At 33.0% G+C, this 22,206-nt stretch overlaps 1 protein-coding gene across 5 annotated transcripts; it reads left to right on the forward strand.

Annotated features, from left to right (window-relative positions):
* The first annotated feature begins 5,590 nt into the window (after window positions 1-5,590).
* Window positions 5,591-20,748, forward strand: LOC115984084 (serine/threonine-protein kinase CTR1-like). Of its 5 annotated transcripts, none has more exons than XM_031106984.1 (17): window positions 5,591-5,887; window positions 9,113-9,414; window positions 9,510-9,651; window positions 11,616-11,719; window positions 12,606-12,811; window positions 13,289-13,492; window positions 13,601-13,659; window positions 15,627-15,695; window positions 15,864-15,964; window positions 16,091-16,175; window positions 16,346-16,444; window positions 17,199-17,267; window positions 17,393-17,524; window positions 18,547-18,641; window positions 18,849-18,972; window positions 20,291-20,379; window positions 20,502-20,748. In XM_031106984.1, exons 1-15 carry the CDS (start codon window positions 5,609-5,611, stop codon window positions 18,925-18,927), a joined length of 2,025 nt encoding a protein of 674 aa, XP_030962844.1. In that variant the 5' UTR covers window positions 5,591-5,608; the 3' UTR covers window positions 18,928-18,972; window positions 20,291-20,379; window positions 20,502-20,748. The 5 variants fall into 5 exon arrangements, with proteins under 5 accessions (XP_030962844.1, XP_030962846.1, XP_030962847.1 ...); XM_031106986.1 differs by having other exon boundaries at window positions 16,346-16,438; XM_031106987.1 differs by having other exon boundaries at window positions 13,619-13,659.
* Window positions 20,749-22,206: the final 1,458 nt, after the last annotated feature.

Raw genomic sequence — 22,206 nt, forward strand, 5'->3', positions numbered from 1 at the left:
ATCAAAAAATATCAGTCAAATACCACTAAACTACAAGGCTATTGGTATCTCTCGGTTAAAACCATAGCCCTTGGGTCTTATTTTTTGGCCGTGGAGTCAACATGAGGCAGTAATGTGCCTTTGTTTTTAGGTAAATAACTTTATAAATTTTAAACACAAAACAAAAAAATTATTCATGTGTAAACAAACCCTTGACATATAGCGAATATGTGATTTATTTTTGTGGATTTTCTTTGATTATATCCCTTTAGTGTTTCCATAGATTTTTATTCTTCAAATTGATATCAAGTACTCGCATGTGTCACGTGTGTACACCTTGTAATTTTTTGTCCATCTGGAAATCAAATCCTAGCTTTCCCACTGATATAAGTGCTTTTTTCCCAAAAGTTTGTTTAGAGTTTCGACCGTCAAGTGCCCAAGCCAGCTTTCGGTAGTAATTTAGCCTCTTTTAAGTATGGATTTTCCCACTTTTTTTTTTTTTTTTGCTGAATTATTAAAGAGGTTTTTGGTGTGGACTTAACCTGCGTCTTATGACAGCAATGTGTAATACCACAGGTACTACTTAAGTAACAATAGCGCATGTTACTACTTGAACCCCACAACTTATATAAATATATGTAATGGGGTAACAAGAGCTTTCTACTACTGAATTACACCCCTTGATGGTTTTTAAGTACCAAAATTGCCATGCATCTTTCCTAGGTAAGCAAAAAAAAAGCAAATTAAGTTGCTTTTTAATTTTGAACAATTTGATATTTTCCTAGTCAACTAAAAACATTTTTAGTTTGATTTGGATTTTAGGCCACGCCCAACACCTAAAAACACGTTAAAGAAAATATTATTGAAATTACCACTAATTTTGTAATCTCTAAAACGGCTTCAATTGTGCACCAAAATATTGAAAAAGTTAAATTATAACATTTTTATGCCGATTGGCTCATTTGAGTCATTTCTCTCTTTTTATTTTATTTTATTTTATTTTTTTAATAAAAAAATCTTATGCATTGAATACAAATTTTTTTTGATCTTGTAGTTTTTGATATTTTTCTCAATCCATAGGTACAATTACAAATCATAATACCAAAAAAAAAAAAAAATAGTATTAAGTACCTTGAAGTACAATGACTACAAAGTATTCCACCCTTTTACATTAATATTAATAATAAATTTTACCATAAATTTAACTAATGAGAAAAGGGAGTACACAACACCAATTTACTACGAGTAATGTTGCATACATAAAAAAATTGACAATTTCTTTAGCAAAAAAGATTGACACGTGTCCCGTTATGTTCAATGCATATAACCCACTTAGTTGGTCAAGTTAAGTGATAAGAACTAAACATGTTTGGAGCCAAAGTCTGTCTATTTTTTCACACATGTTGAATTAACAAACTTTCATTGGTTATAACATCAATTTTTTATCTACCATTAATAATCTGCTACATCAACATATATTTCACTGTTTCTCATTAAGGCCCACGGCTAATACAAACTTTTTATATACCACTAATAATCTGCTACATCATATGTGTTTGGAAGCCAACTTTTCAATTTTTAACTTTTATTTATAATTTTTTAAAACCTCTTTCTTTATTTTTTCTTTTTTTAATTACTTTTTTCATTTTTTTTAAATATAAATTTACTTTAACACACTTAAAAAAAAGATTTCATTTTATTTGAATCCACGTAATCTTTTTACCCCCATACTAATAATTTATCAGATGGGCAATCTTTTTGTCAAATTTTGGACGTATATAGATTTTCTCACTAATAATTTGTCACATGGTGGGTCAATCTTTTTGTCAAAATTTGTGAGAATATATAGATTTTCTCATAAATTACTCATGTACTTACCAAAAAGTTACTCCACGTTACCAAAACTGTCAACGTCAGAAATCTGTTAACAATTATTCTATGATGAGTCACATTCATTGTATTTAGGCTCCTGTTACATTCATTGATTCGTTAATGCAACCCCTGCCAAACTCGCTCTTCATTAAAGTAAAGTAATGTGCCCTCTTTCTTTTGTAAGCAGTAATGGTGGGACCATAACCTTTGTCATAATTTAGCCACGTGACAAGTCATGAATTCTTCACTTTTTGTTTATATGTCCAAAGTACTATGATTATACATGTCAAAAAAAAAAGTACTATGATTATAATTTTTACCACAATTTACCCATGTGATAAAGTTATAGATCCATTAATTAAGACTTTTTATTTGAGCAAGTTATGACAAAAATTATGGTCTTAGAATTTTTCATATGTTTATTGAAACCACACCCTTCACCAATAAACAAAGTTTCTTACTAAATTAGTTTGGAAAAAAATTCTACAAACTCAATATATATTTATATTGAGTGTGAATTTTAAAAATCTAGTCATTAGATTACATGTTCTTATTATATCCTCCGTGCTTATAAAATTTAAGAAGATAAAAAATCAATTGCTTTGTTATCAAACAAATGTTAAAATTTCAATTTTTTGTGGTATAAAATTGTGTATAAAAAATAAATTTATTGATTAAATAGTAAATAACATTCATTTTGAACATATGTACAAACTCCTTATATATATATATATATTTATATTGAGTGTCAATTTTGAAAATCTAGCAATTAAATAACATGTTCTTATTATATTCTCTGTGCTTGCAAAATTTAAGAAGATTAAAAATCAATTGCTTTGTCATCAAACAAATGTTAAAATTTCAATTTTTTGTGATTTAAAATTGTGTACAAAAAATAAATTTATTGATCAAATAGTAAATAAAATTCATTTTGAACAAAATTTGATATGTATGTTAAAAATATAAAAAAGATCAAATTTAACACTTAAAATTTTAAAATTCACAATAAAAGAAGAAATATTGAAGAAGTCAGGGTTCGTTTGGTAGAAGAGTTTGAGTAATGTTGTTTGTAATTTTTTGAAATACGTGTAAATGAAAAAGTGTAAAAATATGTGTTATGTTGTTTAAAAACTGAAAATGAGTTGTTTAAGGCCTTGTTTGGATTTTTTTTCATTACTTATCACTCAATTTCCGTTACTCATCACTTAATTTCCGTCACTCATCACTTAAAATACCCTACTCGTTTGGCACCATCACTTACTTGTTATCACTCAATATTTTTCATATAGTTTGTGGGCCCTAAACCAGTCATTCAGTGTAGTTTTTTTTTCCCAGTACCCAAATTCATTGAATCCAGTTAAAAAAAAAAAAAAAAAAAACCCAGAAACCCAAACTCGCCGAACCCAGTGAAAGAAGAAGAAGAAGATGAAGAAAAAAAAACCCAGAAACCCGAACCCAATGAAAGAAGAAGGAAAAAAAAAAAAAAAAAACCCGAACCTAGTGAAAGAAGAAGGAAAAAAAGAAAAAAGAAAAAGAAAAAGGAAGATTGAACTGACAAGATTCTAGTGAAAAAGAAGAAAAAAAAAAAGAAAATAAGAGAGGATGAACTGACCGAACCCAGTAGAAGAAAGAAATGTGGAGAAGAAAGGAAAAAAAAAAGTCAAAAAGTGTGGCTGACCTAACTAGTGAAAAAAAAAAAAAAAAAAAAAACTAGAAAAAAAGCTGCGGCTAACCTCACCGAACCTAGTGAAAAAAAAAAAAGAAAAAAAACAAGAAACCTAGACTCACCGAACCCAGTGAAAGAAGAAGAAGAAGAAGAAAAAGAACTGAAGACAGGAAATATGTTGTGATAAAGAACCAAAAAAAAAAAAAAAGGAAGATCGAACTGACAAAATTCAGGTGAAAGGGAAGAAAAAAAAAATAAGAGAGAACGAATTGACCAAACCTAGGAGAAGATAGGAAAAAAAAAGTCAAAAGGTACAGCTGACCTAACTAGTGGGTCTCTTCATGTGTGCTTAATTATAAAAATGCTATTGAAAACAGAGTTATAGAAATTAAAAACAGTTAAAATGTGTTTTCAGTTTCTATAACTCATCACTCAAAAATTAGAGAATTAAGTGATAGAAACTAAAACTGAAAACAGAGTTATTGAAATCCAAGCAAGTTTTTAAGTCATGAATCCCACAATTTTTGAATGAAGAATTATAGAAACTGTTATATAAATTATGAAAACTAGAAATCCAGACACTAAGAGCCCGTTTGGCAATAGTTTTCAAAAATTGTTGTTTAAAAAGTTGTGAAAATTGTGGTTTGAAAAGTGTTGTTGAACAACGTGTTTTTAGTGTTAATAAAACAAAAAAAAATGTGTTTGGTATCATAGTTTAAACAATATTTTTCAGTGTTTAAAAAATGTAAAATATGTGTTTGATATGTGTGTTTTTAATGATAAAAAAAGCTGACAACGTATTAAATAATAATTTTTTAATCCGTTTTTTATCCCTTCTTTATTCCTTTTGTTCTGTCTTTATCCCTTTCTCTTCAGTCTTCAGTCTTCCCTCAGAGCAGGAAACGAAAAAGCCAAACCCACGCACGTCCTCATCTCCATCGACGCTAAAGAAGATCCACGGCTAGGCTTTACATTCGTCGGAGCTTATCTCCACTGTCAGCACTCTAAGACGCAGCAAGTAATCGATCTTTTGTCGCCGCGGAGACGTCGAGCAGTATTTTGTCGTCGCCGAGTCGTCGTTCCGAATCACTCACACAGCCGTGTTTTTTGGGTTTTTTTTTTTTCCTGTATTCCTCACCAATCGGGTGGAGAGGCGTGATCTTTGTAGCTGTGTGATCTTTGTAGCTGCGTGTACACTATCCCTTCTATTCCCTCAGCAGAAAACAAACCCTTGCACTCCTCATCTCCATTGACGCCTCAGATCATCCACAGCTGGGCTTCACGGTCCTTAGCAACAGATTTCGTTGGTGAGGAATTAATTGGGAGAAAGGGATTACTGTGATTGATAGGGGTTTCTTCCAAATGATGTGTGCGTGAGATTTTGACGCGTTTATGAGCTACTGTTAGGAGTAATGGCGCCGGATCTGTGAGGGGTGAGGTGGAATGCCGCTGGGTCAGTGCAGTAATGGAGGTGAGTGAAAGAAGTAATGGAGTTCAGACTGATATTCTTTGTAGAGATGAGAGTAGAGAGGAGAGGAGAGATGAAATGATATTCTTTGGGGGCGTGAAGACTGATGATATGAGAGTAGAGAGGAGAGGAGACAAAAATTAGAAAAAAACTGATCCAGTGGATCCGGCACAGTCAAAACTGAGTGTAATTTTTATTACCGTTGTGCCATTTGAATCATCTGTTCAGTGTTTAAAATCACATCCAAGCATGTTTCAAAAAATATATTTCAAACATACGTTTTTGAGCAACCCTTTCCAAACAGCCCTATTTTAAACTCTGTCACTAAACATATTGTTTGGAATTTTGGACACTAGTGTTCAGTGTTTAAACACTGAACACTATATTTTCAAATGACAAACCAAACGGACCCTAAGAATTCTACCAAACGGTGCAAATATTTACTAGTTTCACTGTCAGCGTCGACACGAGGTAGCGTTAAAAGTCCAATTTAATACTATATTATACCCAAGTGGACCCCACCCAATATCTCCCTATTATTTCTCTCTGTACTCTTCCATTCACTTACTAAAAAAAAAAAACATTCATCTGAGCCAAATTCCAGAAAGGAAAAAAAAAAAAAAATGTATTACGGCGATGGAGAGAATTGTAAGAGTTATTCGGAAATGGAGGTGTCGTCGGGCGGCGGCGGTGAGTACAAGACGACGGAGTCGTTTAGGAAGTGGCAGCATACGGAGGAGAGCTACCAGCTGCAGCTGGCTCTGGCGGTTCGGCTCTCGGCACAGGCTGGTTGTGGGCATGATCCTAATTTCTTGGTTTCATCTTCTCATCATCATCATCATCATCATCGGGGAACTCTCTCGTCTTCTGATTCTGCTGAGGCTCTGTCTCATCGTTTCTGGGTGGGTATAATGCTAGCTACATTGGCTTCTCTCTCTCTGTTTAATGCCTGTAACTTTTGCTAGGGTTTTGTTAGCGTATGCGATACGGCACCGTATTTAACAGGAATGTTAAATGTTAAACTATTATAAACTGCAAGCACAGGCAATTCTTTTATTTGGAGTGCCACACCTGTGTCACGCTTGAGACACTTCTACATGTGTCACATGATCTATATGTGACACTTCTACAGTGTCATTTTAAAAATAAGAATGCAGATTCAGAACACAAAACAAAGAGAGCAATAGTACATTTGAAAATTAATAAATATCTTTAATCTTGATTTGTATTGTAATTTCTAAAAATAAAAATGCAGGACACAAAACAAAAAGATCATTCATGCTCAAAATAGTAACAGTATATTTAAAAATTAATAAATATCTTTAATCTTGGTTTGTATTGTAATTTCTAGACATCCTTTCGATAGTCATGGATTTGCCTTATTATTTATTATTACTCTTAATTTGATATATATGTATATATATTTAACGTTATATAAAAAATAAATGCTGAATAAAAAAAAAATTTAATAATTATTTAATTGACGTGTCACATTGTCCTATTTTAAAAAAAATTGTCGTGTCATAACGGGTACCCGTGTCCATCCTTCTTAGTGTCCATGCTTCTTAACCAATAAGACACACTGATGAGTTGAATTTAATTTTCTTTAGAAAATGATAATACTGATTGCGATGAATTGGACAATGCACTCACATTGTTCAATTTAATTGGAGAGCTCTTTGTTTGGTTTGGGAGGATGGAAAAATAGGTGATAAAAAAGATTTAGTTTTTCTCATGTGTATTTGGTTGGAAGGATGGAAAGTGGAGGAATGAAAAACTCTTTTATTTGATTGGAAAGAAAAAACACCTAAAGAACTGTACTTAAGTTTTGGACAAATAAAAGGCACTTATCAATAATTTGTTGTTTTGGGTGTGATTTTTTATAATTTATGTATGATTAGACATTTGGACTTAAAATTTTAAAAATAGTATAAAAAAAGGGGTAAAATACTATTTTGGTCCCTAAACTTTAAAAAATTCATTTTCTATCCCTAAACTATTGAAAGGTTGATTTTTTGTCCCTAAACTATTGAAAATGTTTTACTTATTGTACTTAAACTTTACCAAAAGTTTGATTAATTACCCTAAACTATTGTTCTTTTTTCTTCCCTATTTTTGTCTCTAGACTATTAAAAAAACTATATACAAAGTTTGAGGATTATTATTATTATTATTATTTTAAGTTTAGGAATGAAAAAACAAACTTTTAGTAAATTTTAGGGACTAAAATAGTGTTTTACCCTAAAAAAATTATTAAATGCTCTCCAATTTATATCCTTATGGAACTTGTTAACAAAAGACCAGTAATGCTATAGATACAACTTCTTTCTTGATAATTCGATAACTGAGGGAGCAAAGATTTGAGTCCTGATGTCTTTATTGGAAACATTAAGAGATACCAGTTGGGTTACAAGCTCTTGGCTACGGACACAATTTTCATAATTGCTGACATGGTTGACTATGAGTGGTGAGAAAAAGGTGGTGGGTCTATGTAAAAAGTTGTGTCCACCACTCATAGTCGGCCACTTTAGCAAGTGTGAAAAATTTCATTTAAAAAGTTGTGGCTGTAGCATTATTGTACCGTTGTTATAGTAATACATTAATACTCCCTCTATCTCATATTATTGGTCATGTTTAGAAGATTTATCTCTTTAAGGAACATCATCTTTCAAAGTTAAAGGTAGAGGTTCCCGAGATTATTCTCTTTAATGTAAACTTAAAAGGAGTAGTTCCAATAAATGGTAAATTAGAAAAAAAAATTATTATGTTCATTGAGCTTTTAAATAGGACCATATTTTAGAACATCTTAAAATGGAATATAGGAGTAACAACAATATGGGACGATGGGAGTAACTTTTTGTAGTATATGATACTGATAGGTTTTTGTGCTGTCATGTTTCATCATAAGGCTCATAATATTTGAATAAAGATTGGCATTTATAAAGTGTGGCGGTGATGGCTTTGATTATATGCATGTTGGAAATAATTTTAGCTTAAGTCACTTGGTTCTTGGCCTACCAGAACTATTTCTTTACATGGGATTTCACCATTACATGCAACAATCTCTCTTCATGTGTGAGGCTTTACCAGACCTCAACTAACATAGAGCATAGAGCAGAAATTCTGGCAACTACTCTACCATGGAAATGCCATAACACAAGGCCATGGAAATGCCATAACACGAAGTCCCTTGTGCCAACTGCATAGGAAATGATTAAAGACCCAACAAGTTAATATCTCTATGCAGCCAATGCTTTGCTTGAGAACCTTTTCTATTTTTCTCATTGCAAATGATGCTTTTGTTAAAAGTTAAAAATTTGGGCTTCATGTTACTCCGCTGATTTCCAAAAATGTTTTGTTGATTGTTATTCTTTTTGCTCAAAGTTCATGTTCTAGTAGAGATTTTGATTTATGAGTGTTAACTCTGCACTGACTTCGTGGCTGGAGGTGTTGTCTGTTTTAGGAGAGAATAGTTCACAGGAAATGATCCTACCAAAGGAACTTCTTAGCTCCATCTACTGGGAGCTTGGAAGGAATGGGGGAAGGGAAGGACAATAAAATATAGAATTTATTTCTTAGTTTTACGTGTTCTCCATTCATCATTTCTTTCATTTTGTCCTTTTTAGAACAAGAGGGTTACTGATTATGTGTCTCTTTATTTGTTTCTTCATATATAGATTCTATGTTTTTTTGAGAAATTTTCATGGAGACATTTGTTAGTATATATGTTCACATTGTAATGGTGATTGAAAATTGTATAAAGACACCAACAACCTTGTAACTCAACTGGCACCTCCTGATGTTTCCAGCGAAGACGTCTCGAGTTCAAATTCTCTCACCCCCAACTATTGTATTATCAACAACAAAAAAAGTATAAAGACAAGGTTGAATTAGCTGTGTTTCTGAAATTTTAGCAATCAACCAGAGTATTTTCTGGTGTTATGTTCTTTCTAATTTTTGTTGCTGACCTCTATGCGTGCAAACATTCAATTTCATCTAATAGTTTATTCTTTTGCCATTGCAAAAACTTAATTATGACAACACCTACTTTCTTGAATACCATGACTTTGATTTTATGATTGTCTGCCAAGTATATTGTATTTTCTTCTTATTTTCAAATGTACTAGGTGAATGGCTGTTTGTCGTACTTAGACGAAATTCCAGATGGGTTTTACCTAATCCATGGGATGGATCCATATGCATGGACTATAAGTACTGATCTGCAAGACAGTGGCCAGATCCCATCTTTTGAATCATTGAAGGCTATTGATCCTTGTGATGATTTGTCAATCAAAGTGGTTTTGATTGATAAATCTAGGGATCCTGGTTTGAAGGAACTACAGAATAGATTACGTAGTCTTTCTGGCGGTTGGATCACCACAAAAGACGTGATTGATCAGCTGGCAACCCTTGTGTGTAATAGAATGGGGTGAGCTTCATGCTACTTGTTAAATGTATATCTTGAATGTTGTTAAACTTGCAATTCTTCTTTCCTTGTAAACAAACTTTTTCTGTTGTTACAAGGGGTGCAGTTTTTACTGAAGAACATCTGGGTGCACACTGGGAGGAGTACACTGAACTTCTGAAACGCTGCCTAGGCTCTGTTGTCCTTCCAATTGGAAGCTTATCTGTCGGCCGCTGTGTCCATCGTGCATTGCTGTTTAAAGTAATTCTCACAACCTTAATGTAATGTGATGAACTCTACAACAATTTTTTGTTGTTTCACAAAAATATTATTTTGGCAAACCACCTATTTTAAAGTACATGGAGTTCCAATTTTGTTGCTAAAGTTCAGAAAGGACAATCAAGTCCTAGAATAATTTTAAATTACATGATTAAGTCTTTTCATCAGTCTGACTAGCAGAAATTGAGGATGTGTCATTTCTTATGTGGTTGCTATAAACATTTGCATGTGTACCTGGCAAAAACGATGAAATGTCATCTTATAATAAACTTTTATTATTTTTCTTTGTATTTAATTAATAACAAAATTTTGAAATTTAAGATTTTTTTTTTTTAATAACATGTCAGTCATAATTGCTTCGTTAACATTTTCCTTTGACTGATGGAAGGACCTAACTTTAACGTTATTGTTTATTTGAGGACTTGATGCAGATTTCTAAACTCTAAGGACCGATTTGGAACTTCAAGTACTTTTCGTTTACTAAAATAGGTGTTTTCCCTTATATTTAATAAGAAATGATTCACACCTAGCCCCAAGTCATTTTTTTTTTTTCCTTTTGTTACTATAGGTGATATTGGCATAAATGCTTCTCTAGAACTCGTGTTTGATAAGTATTAGAGTTCGTCTCAGATTTCTATTCTAATTTGGTTTGGATTTCTCGGTATGGAAGGAAGTTTAATCCTATGTCAAAGAAGTGAAGAGTCATTGTTTAACAAGGAATAGGAGTTCGAGCCCTGTATGTAGGCTCAATATTAAAAGGTTGGTGGCTTTTCCTCAATAGATCCTCCCATATGGGGTGTCGAGAAGACTTTTAGAAAAATATGAATGAGTTTTTTCAAAGAATAGTTTGGTAGATTTTTTTGGGTTTAAAGATATCAGTGTTTGTGAGTTGATAGTTTGTTTTGTTAGTGTGACAGCAGCATTGGGTGTATTGGGGCTTTTGGATTGTGAGTTTTGTGTGTGAGGTTTGTGAGTTAGTTTGTCTTTGTGAGCGGTTTTGTTTATGCTTGTGGTTGTGAGGTTTGTGAGTGTTATTTGGAGAGTTTGTGAGTTCTGGTTTGTGAAATTTGATTGAGAATGGTTGTAATCCATATTGTTGATGGTAGATTTTGGGGCATTGCCTGTGGATGTAGGCATGCAGTTTGCCAAACCACATTAAATATTTTGTCTTGCGTGGATATTTGTGAAAATATATTGTGAAAATAAGAAAGACAACTTGATGGAATTTGAGTCAAGGTGAAGATTTGTTAGAGTTTGGCTCAAATTACTATTCTAATTTAGTTTGGATTTTCTTGGATGGAAGAAATTTTATTTATTCTCAGAAGTAATTGAAGAATCATTGCCTAACAAGGTATAGGAGTTGGAATCCTATATATAAGCTTACTATTAAGAGGTTTGGTGGCTTTTTCCTAAGAGACCATCCAATATGGGGGGAGGTGAGAAGACTCTTAGAAGAACACAAGTGGGTTGAGACCCTCCAATATGGGTGTGTTTGTGATTTGAGAGTTTTTTTTTTTTATTTTTTTATTTTTATTTTTTTATTTTATGTTAGTATGAGAGCACCATTGGGTGGATTGGGGCTATGGGATTGTGCCTTTATGAGAAATTAAGTTAATGTTTGTGGTTGTGATTGTGAGGCTTGTGAGTGGGTGTTTGTGGAAGTCCATGATTTTGGTTTGTGAGGTTTGGTTGAGAGTGATTGCAATCTGTATCATTGATAGTGGATTTTGGTTGGTGTTGCCCTTGGATGTGGGCATGAAGTTAGCCGAGCCACATTAAATATTGTTGTCTTGTGTGAATATTTTTATTTCTTGCTTGTGTAAATGCACTTTTGCTAGTCCTACATTCTAACAATTAGTATTGAATATATTTCTCATTTGGTATCTTGGAGATATCTGTTAAAATGACTTGCCAGTTTAAATGCTAACTAATTATAATTTTGGCAGACTTTAGCAGACATAGTTAAACTACCATGCCGAATTGCTAAGGGCTGCAAATATTGTAGAAAGGATGTATCTGCCTCCTGCCTTGTGCAATTTGGTTCTGATAGGTATGTTGCAATGATCATATATTCATTAAATGTCTGTACATGAATTACCGAAAGCATTAAGTGAGGCAAAAAAAGCAACTAAAAAGTTTGGCAAAGTGGGGGCAAAGAGAGAAAACCACTTGTGTGTGGTTTATGGATTGTACTTTGCCCACATGAGGTCATATCTTTCCATATTTTTTGATCCAAAAATTGTTAAAATTTGGTTGTGCAAATAGAGTGCCTTGAAAAGAAAGCTCAAAAAGCATAATAGTGACCTCTATATAGTCTAAATATATTAAACTAATGAACTAAAAGCAAATACAATAAGACGTCATGAGAATAAAGTGCAACATTTTAAACCATAGGTTGTTAATTCAAATTTCACTTAAACCATAGGGGTAAAGTGTAATTTTCCCAAAAAATAAGAATAGTGATCTTGATGGGGATTGGGTATAATGGATGGGAAATAAAATGAAATGAGATATCCTATGGTTTGGGACAGGATTTATTAAAAGTGCAAATCATGTAAAGTGCATTAAAAGTGATAGACAAGGTCCATCTCCCCACCCCTGCTCCCTCACAACAACCAGAAGAAAGAAAAAGAAAAGGACTAACGAGTATGAAAGAAAAGTCCACATCACACAGTAATGAATAAGAAAACACTGGAGATTTTTAAGTCTAAATGACATAGTAACTGCACAATTATGGATATTCATGAAGAATTATGTAAAGTAGAAGTATGGAAAACGTAAAAATAAAGTAGGCTTTGGGACATGATGGTATTTGCGTTGAGCTAGTATGCTATTTTCTGTAGCTTGGATAAAATTGAAAGAGGAGCCACATGAGAGGAGAATTGTTTGGGTACCTTTAATTAAGAACAAAAGTGAAAATGTATTTATTGTTCCAGGGAATATATTGTTGATTTGCTTGGGACTCCAGGAGCATTAAGCCAGCCGGATTCATCGCTCAATGGTACAGCCTCCATCTTGGTTTCTTCACCATTATGTCACCCAAGATTTAAACCAGCTGGAGCAGCAGAGAACTCTAGGACACTGGCCAAATTGTATTTTAACTGTCAATTGCTTCATTGTGCATTTGATGATGCTTCTTCAGGTGATTCTTACTGCATATACTATTTCGTTAGTTATTTTGATTAGTAATTTTGCTTGAAATTTAGAGTGTGTATATTCTTGGCTGCTGTATTTTATCTTTAGCAGTCTACTTTTGGACGGAGTTTTCTTTAGCAATCTTGTTGTACTTGTAGAATCACCATGTTTTATTGCCAACTACTCAAACCATGCAGTGCAAAGGGTGACATGCAATTTTTTGCAAAGTCGAAGTATTGAGATTAAATTTGTTGAATTGTGACTAACCTTTTAAGTAGTAGTAAAATATTATTATGTTATAAAATCTTAAAGTTAAACAAGGGGATATAACAAAGAATAATACAGAGGGCTTGTCCCCTGAAATGATGTTTGACATGACAGATTGTATAATAAAAGTATTGCACTATGAGTTGTGATGTGAAAACTAACACACGGTGGTGAATTATTAATAATCCTTAAAAAGATTTTGACTGCATTATGGCAGATACAGCTTTCAATCAAGATCATAATACTGGTCCAAAGGTCTCTAAAGCCGTTTTCAGCTACTTTGATAGAAACAATGCCATCTCCACTTCAAGCAATAATCATGGTAATGAATCAGTCAGTTCAAGTCATGAGCTTAAACTCAATGAGGATAATTTGGACATCCCATGGAGTGAACTTGTTTTGAAGAAGAAAATTGGAACAGGTACTTGTTATTTCTGACATTACTTAATGTTATTGATTGTAATGCCTTCCGATTTCTGTTCATGCATATCATGTATGTCAGTGTAATATTTTGAGACTGTACAAGAAGGGTGCCACTGCTTTTCAGGTTCTTTTGGAGTGGTCCATCATGCAGATTGGCGTGGCTCGGTAATCATGTTTTCCTTTATTATTTAATTACTTATTTTTTCTTTATTTATGTCTTATATTCTATAAGCAGTTTGTTAAGGCTTTTGGTTATGAAGTTCCTTGTGTTTTGTAGCTGGCAATATCTCTAGTATCCTTCTATATGTTTTTTCAGAAGACCAAAACCAGGCTGTAGTTTTGAATTTGTTTTCTTCTTCTTCTTCTTCTTCTTGTTCTTCTCTCTCTCTCTCTCTCTCTAATCCTATAATAATAAAGCAAAACAAATGCATTTAAGTCTGTTCACATGGTTAGGAAGTGAAGGTGTTCCCGTTGGGAAAATGAAAAGGAAGGTGTGGAAGCCTTTTTTTGGGGAAGGGGGGGGGGGGTGGTTCTTCTGGCCACCCATTTAGCCCTAGCTCATAGAGGAACTGATTTGCTTGGGGCCTAACGAGCCTCACCTGACTTGGTAGCACTGGTAGGTGATTTGTCAAATGTAAAAGCATTGGTATCTATTTTGGGATGTGAAGTATCTAAATTACTCATGACATATTTGGGTCTTCCCTTTGGATCCATTTTTAAAGAGAAGGCTGTTTGGAATTATGTGCTAGAGAAAATGGAGAGAAGTCTGGTTGGTTGGAAAAGAATGCCTCTCTCTAAGGTTGAATGTCCAACCTCCCTACCTACTATTTATCCTTATTTCCCATATGGATGGGTATGGAAGTTGGTTGCTGAATAGAGAATTTTCAAAGAATTTCTTGTGAGGCAGATTGGAGATGAGTAAAGTTTCATTTGGTCAATTGAAGTAGTGTCTGCGAACCCCTTCAATGCGGTGGTCTGGACATCAGAAATTTAGTCTTGTTTAATCAAGCATTATTGGGGAAATGGTTTTGGAGGTACACAATTGAAGAGAGAGGCTTTATGGAGAAAGGTGGTTGACCATAAATATGGAAGCATGTGGGGGCTTCAGGGTTCGTGTGGAGTAAGCTTATGGAAGATCATTAGGAAGGGTTGTGAAGGTTTCATTTGGTTCAGTTTCAAGGTAGGTGATGGCTCTTCAATATAGTTTTGACATGACTCTTGGTGTGGTAGGCTACAGCCAAGGGAGAGGTTCCCTAAACTATACAGTATTGCATGTGATAAGGTGGCTTTGGTGGCAGATCATTTGAATTTTGTTGGGGGTAATTAACACTGGGATATTAGCTTTGTTCGATTGGTCCATAATTGGGAGCTGGAGTCCATTGCATCTTTTATGGACATGATTTTATCTAGGTTAATAAGATGAGGTAGGGTGGATACTATGTTGGAATCAATCTTCGCTCAATATCTTTGAAGTCAAATCCTATTATAAAATGTTACATTCTACAGCCCATTTGTCTTTTCCTTGGAGGAGTCTACAGAAGCCTAAAGTTCAAATTAAGGTCAGCTTTTTCTCCTGGACAACGGCTTTAGGGAATATCCTAACTGCTGATAACCTCAGGAAACAGTGACTAATTGTTATAGACTAATGTTGCATGTGTAAGGAGGATGGGAAAACTACTGATCATCTCCTCTTCCATTACCCTATTGCTCGATATCTTTGGAGTATGGTATTTTCTCTTTTTGGGGTTTGGAGCTTTTAGCAAGATGGCAACTTAAGTTTGGCAGATGTAGTAATGTTGCAATATGGAGCCTGATCCCCCATTGTCTCATGCGGGACATTTGGCGGGAGAGGGATGCCAGAAATTTTGAAGGATGTGAAAATTCTATCCCTAACCTGTAACGTATATTTCTTGAGACTTTGTTTGAGTGGATAAATGTCTTGGGTTTGTTCTCTTTTGCTACTTTGCCTAAGATGCTTGATTGCTATAGTTTTAGTGTTTAATGTAGGTCTGTTGTCTACACCTGTGTACATGGGCAGCACCGCTTTTGTGTTTAACTAATGAAATATTTACTTATCAATAAAAAAATCTCAATCAAATCCATTTTGTTAGTACTAAGGATGTAAATCTCAGGATGTTGCTGTCAAAATTCTCATGGGGCAAGATTTCCACACAGAGCATTTCAAGGAATTTTTAGGGGAGGTATGTGTTAGCTACTTTTGGCTTTATAAAAAAGAGAGATTTTTAAAATATGAAAGGAGTAGCTCTATCAGTTTTTGGTTTTTAATATGAGTAATAAAATATATATTGTTCTGGATTTTATCAAGAGATCTTTTATTTGTACTTCACTACTTTGATTTTGCTTGTTAGGTTGCCATCATGAAACGTTTGCATCATCCAAACATTGTTCTCTTTATGGGTGCTGTTACTCAGCCCCCAAACTTGTCCATAGTAACAGAATATTTATCAAGGTATCAAGATTCCCTGAAATGATTTGCTTAGATATCCTAACTACTTTTTTTTATATGTTAATAATTAGTTCATTCTGGGAATCAGTTTCATATTTCACTGAACAGAATATTCACTTTGAATTTCAGAGGTAGCTTGTATAATCTTTTACGAATGCCTGCCACCAGAGTAATATTGGATGAGAGGCGTCGCTTAAATATGGCTTATGATGTGGTATGTCTTTGGTGACATAAGTTAGCACTATGTTTCATTTATTTATATGCAGGGGCAGGGCATCTGAGCCATTAATTGTTGGTGAAAAGTTTGTGCCATCATCATCATTATCACACCAGACATGAGTTTATAAATCTCCTTGGGTTTAAGCTATTTATTTCTATGTACAGGCAAAGGGGATGAATTATCTTCATCAACTTAAACCTCCTATTGTTCATCGAGATCTGAAGTCTCCAAATCTGTTGGTGGATGCTTCATATACTGTAAAGGTTACTCTTAAAAACTCTCTGTTGAACATATGGCAATTTGTCCTTCCCTATAAATGTGCCTATTCTTAATAGCTTGTTTCTTTATGATGATTAGATACAAATGAACATAAGCTTAATATAATTGGGAAAGAACAATGGAAAATAATATCATAAACAATCAACATTCTAAGTTGGAGAAATATATTGGCATGTCTCTCCATTCCTCTAGTCAATCAACAAAAGTTTTAACTTAACACAAGGTTTGGTGTACTTTATCAATGATATGGCTCCAAATGGAATGGAATAGTAGAAAATCGAGAAGTTTTTTTGGGTTGTTATGAGTGCATGTGATAGGGGTGAAATTGTAATATTGTGATATTAGTGCAATTACCCTCATATAAACAATGTACATTTGTATTCAAGTGCAAAATTTCCCTCCAACATTTTCATATTAATGAAACTTTGTTTCTATTTTGCATCTAGACTATCTAATGTGCTCGATGGGTCAAACCTTTCTCATCTAAAGTTCATTTTTATTTACTCAATTTGAAGATAAAAATTGCTTTACATTTCAAAATCCATATTTAGAAAACATAAAACCATAGCTTCCACTCTCATTAGTCGATATATAAATTAATTTATACATTCTCATCATTATTCATGCTAGCTATAGAAAAGATTGACATATTCTTTTGCTTATTTATATTTGGAGAGGTTGGTGGTGAAACATTTTGTACATTTTTGTTGTTGAAATTTGACATATTTGACCATCCAGGTGTGTGACTTTGGCCTTTCCCGCTTGAAGGCTAACACATTTCTTTCATCTAAAACAGCTGCAGGAACTGTAAGTGCTATACGAACTTAAGAAATTGTTATCTGTCTCATTCTTTAACTGTTTCTTTTAATAAAGGATTTGATAGTTCCAGGTGATAAAGCTCACCCTCACCCTTTTTGTTTCTTTTTTATTAGCCTGAGTGGATGGCACCAGAAGTTCTCCGTAATGAGCCATCAAATGAGAAGTCCGATGTTTACAGCTTTGGTGTTATCTTGTGGGAACTTGTGACCCTGCAACAGCCTTGGAGAGATTTAAATCCGCCTCAGGTTGTTTGTCAATTAACTAGTTGCAAGCCAAATGGTTTGTAAAGCTATAGAAAAAATATGGGTCTTTATATTTGTGCACTTGATCATTGATATAAAGAATCTCTTTGAAGGTGAATGTAACAAAATTTGGGTCAATTGGGGAAAAATATTTTCAAATTAGTGAATGGTATTGAATACTTTAAATAATGTCTTTTTCTGGCAGTACTAAAAATGGACTCAGTTACTGGAACTAGCAGTGAGCTGGCTTCAACTGAGTGCTAAATATGATATACTAGGTATAGTTCTTCAAAACCTGTCTAAATTTAAATGAATGATAGGTGGTGACTACAAATAAACTCAGTTACTGTAACTAGCAGTGTGCTGGCTTCAACTGAGTGCTAAATATGGTATGCTAGGAATAGTTCTTCAAAAAAATGTCTGAATTTAAATGAATGGTAGGTGACAACAAATGGACTCAGTAACTAAAATTAGTTGTGAGCTGGCTGCAACTGATTGATATGATGTACTAAATATATTATTTCAAGACATTTATGACTTGAAATAAATGGTAGGACAAGTTGAACATTTGTGATGGAAAATTGATGATCTGCTTCCTTAAGTCACCTTTACAACTTGAAGAAAGACTGATGGGACCTGGAAAAGAAAATATAGAAAATGGATACTATCCTTATGCAATAAATTCCTATTTTAAGGTCTCCAGTAGAAGGTAGAATCTAATAATATTTCCTTAAAGTCATCAGTTTTAATGCTTCAGTTATGTTCTGTTAATTCTAAGTTAGTCCACCAGAGGTCTTCATGGATTAACTCTTATAGGTAGATTCACTTTCTCAAAATGATGCTAGAAAATCAATTACTTTTATTGCTTAGCGTAATCTATCTTAAATTTTGAGCACTAAATTTGCAACTCAATCTCAGAGTTTATTGGTTTTTTATGTTGCTATGAGGTGCAGTTCCTTGTATGTGGAATAGTGGATACTATATTGTTTAGGTGTAGCTTGACATATGATTCATCATTGTTGCAGGTTGTCGCAGCTGTTGGTTTTAAGGGTGAAAGGCTTGATATTCCAAATACTGTAAATCATGAAGTGGCTGCCTTGATTGAGGCATGCTGGGCTAGGTAAGTGGATAATAGCAATCATTAGATCAATGATTTCATGTTGTTTCTTATCAAAAGATGTCAGCACTTTCATGCACTAGTTTTCTCTAAAAAATGGAGTGGAATTCATGTCTTTCAAACCCTAGCCAGCACTAGGCAATCATGTGATATTGCATCTCTCTCTCTCTCTCTCTCTCTCTTCTAATGAAGTGCTGGGTGATACTGCAGTGAGCCCCGGAAACGCCCTTCATTCTCGTATATTATGAAACTTTTGCAGCAAATGATAATAAATTGCAGGCCTCAATGAGTTCATGCACACACTCCATAATTTATCTACAGAGGTGGAACACCGGTAAGAATATATGTTTGTAGATGCATGCCATCCTTTTGATTCTCTCAAACTTGCAGGAATTCTTATTTCCTTAATCATTTGGGTGTGTCTACCTTAGTTAGAAGCTCTTATGGTAAAATAGGTTTAGATTTGCTCATGTAAGAGATATCTTGTATCTTTCTATTGCATTAGCTAGTGCTCAGTTAGGGTTGTAAACTAGCCAAGCTTTTTTGAGTATTGAGTGTTTGAGATTGGCTTGAGAACAAAAGTAAAATGTTAAAGCTTAGCTTGAGCTCATACCAAGTATACACGTATGAGTGAAGTCCCACATTGAATAAGAATGACAAGAGAGAGTGGTTAATATAACATAGTTGGGCCTAAATTCATAAACTTAAGCTTTTGAGTTAAATAGGGTCTCTATATATTATATTAATTACTCAATTGGAGGCTGCCCATTGCCCAAGGTGTTATCTCCCCAACAAAAACCTACATTCATGAGTTTATATTTAATGCCCATACAAAGTTTATTTCCAAGTCCATAAATGAGCTTAGGTTCGGCTTGTTTTTTATAGAGCCCTATTGTTCATGAACCGGTTCATGAACAAATTTTTTTTTTCTTCTTAGGCTATACTCATTATTAAACAAGCCTAAAACTATGGCTCAAGCTTGGCTTGTTTATAAACAAACAAACATGAACAAATTTTTTATCGCAATAAGCCCAAGCTGTTTATGAACGACTAGGTTCATTTATAGCCTGACCCACATTCAAATGGTCTTCTAATTATAGATCATCAAATTAAATAATTTTCCTTAGAAAGAGCCTGTCATAAATTTATATTCCTTTTCTTGAAAGTAACAAAAGAGGTTTGATTAATCAGCTGGCTTCAATAAATCATTTGTCTCTTAAGTATTATATATAAGTTTTATATTTTAGTTCGTAAGAGATACAAGACCTTCTCACTCAATGTCTTGTGACATCTGAATGGAGCTAGGGCTCTCTTGTATGGTCGTTTGATCTGATTTCAACATGAGCCAGTAGGACAGATTGGTTAAGTTCAATGAATGTGGTTATGTACTAAAGAATATTCACCAAAGAGATCAAGTCTTCTAAGTCCTGGTCTTATATTTTTCAAAACTAAATTTTATGTTTAAAGTGGAGCCCAATGGCAGTGTTCAGAATCCTAATGTTTGTGTCAGTTAGGGTAAAAATATTTGTTTCTTACTTGGGATGTTTATCTCCTTATTCCCATCTTAACAGTCTCCCGAAATATCAATCATCCCTATGACACAATCATGGTCATGATGAAATGTGTTCTTTACCTCTGTGATGCTTTTGTAGTTACTGGTGTATGTAAAACCCATCTGCTTAAGAAGTTGAACAAGATTGGAGAAAGACTGGGATGCCAAAAATTCCAACATTGATATTAGGTGAGCTACTCCATTTTCATTGTTTTTGTTTATTCTAGTTTTTATTTTCATTGTTTCTCTTGCATTATGAAGGCTCTTTTTGGGTTTTGGATTTTTTTAACACTGGGTTCTGATTTGTCCAGATATGTTTATTAGATGAAGAAATTATGAGATTAAAAGATATGTTCAAAGCTATGGTTATTGACACATTGGACCGTTAGGATTTTTAAAAGCTGAAGTATGAAAGTCACTAACAAGGGATAAAATTATTTGAATTTAAATTGTTGAATAATTACTAGAAGTTTGTACTATTTTTATTTTAAATATTTATTTTTGAATAATTAGTGGAACTTTGTAACTTCTTTTTTACTGTAATTAATTATTTTTTGAATAAGTGGATGTACTTTTTAAAAATATTTGTTGCGGCATTATGAGTGTTTTTTTCTTTGGCAGGAAAACTACATTGATTTTTTTTTTTTGGAGAAAGAAACTACATTGATGTTGATTACATAGGATTGTAGACTATCATGAATTCATCACATATAACATGTGTTATTTTGAACTATGAATCTAAATCTTTCATGAAGCTATGAAAAATTTGTTTCAAGAAAGGCATTTTATTACTATAAGTTTAATTTTTGTTTGTGAATTAAATTAAATGTATCTACAAACAATTCTATAATAAATCATGGTATATATATAATTTTAGGATACCTTAAAATTTTAAAATTTTTATACAAGAGGTGAATTGTTTTATTGCAAATGCATATTTACTGTATATTGCATGAGAAATTGTACTATGAACTTATTTGAAAGAGTTCGAGAATTGAGAGCTATTTACTTTGAAGTTTGAACAAAGCATTATACCTTTCTTTCGTTTTTTGCTAAATTGAACAAAGCATTATACTTGAATAGGAGTGGAAATGCTATTTCATTTTCATTTTTTATTCTTTTATTATACATTTCTTGACTTATTTTCATTATATTTCTTCAGTTGCATTATGCTGGCCCCTTCCTTTGGTTTTGGAATCTTTTTGACAATGGGTTCTGATTTGTCCAAGTATATTTATTAGAAGAATAAATCATGGGTTTAAAAGAAAAAAAAAATCATTTATTATTATAGTATTGTACATTGTTACATTTAACTTTGACTCCAATATTCCTTCAAAAAAAAAAAAATTACTACAATAAATTCATCGCATATTATATATGTTATTTTCATCACATATAATATATATGCTATTTTGAACTATAAATCAAAACCTTCTCGAGACTAAAAAATTAGAAGAAAACATTTGTTTTTTCTTTTTTGATAGATACGATATAGTTTCAACCTATAACGTTCATTTTATGATAATTACTATTTATTATTAGTTTAAGATACTAAATGATTTTTCAAGTGTAGGTGGTGTAATCTCTAGATCTCTTGCTCGATGAAAAAAATTATTATTATTATTATTATTTTTTTGAGAAAGAAGAAATTACTAATTGAGTTAATTGGAACTTACAAACATTTATTTTCTTCATTGATATAAGTTTAACATTTTTATTTTTTTTAGAGAGTTTTCCCACATCTCTTATTCAACAATCAGAGACTTTATCGGTTAAGCTAACTGGAATTTGCAAATTTAACATTTTGTGATTTAAAGTTAAATGTGTCAACATCGTTATATTATATTGTTGCCAATACCTTAAAACTCAATAAACAATATTTATTTTAATTAATTTTTTTAAAAAGAAAAAGCCTCATGTATTAGACGGATTGCAAACTAATATATGTAGAATTCATTTAACTTATAAGGAATCAATAGTCAAGGGTACGAAATCATCATTAAAAAACAAAAAATA

The sequence above is a fragment of the Quercus lobata genome, chromosome 4 (assembly GCF_001633185.2).
Source record: "Quercus lobata isolate SW786 chromosome 4, ValleyOak3.0 Primary Assembly, whole genome shotgun sequence".
Taxonomy (NCBI): domain Eukaryota; kingdom Viridiplantae; phylum Streptophyta; class Magnoliopsida; order Fagales; family Fagaceae; genus Quercus; species Quercus lobata.

Excerpts from the sequence above, each read along its gene's own strand:
- LOC115984084 (XM_031106984.1), top strand. The coding sequence starts at position 5,609 with ATGTATTACGGCGATGGAGAGAATTGTAAGAGTTATTCGGAAATGGAG. Across the intron at positions 13,493-13,600 it reads GAAGAAGAAAATTGGAACAG|GGTGCCACTGCTTTTCAGGT; the intron begins GTACTTGTTATT and ends CTGTACAAGAAG. Across the intron at positions 15,965-16,090 it reads GTAACAGAATATTTATCAAG|AGGTAGCTTGTATAATCTTT; the intron begins GTATCAAGATTC and ends TTTGAATTTCAG.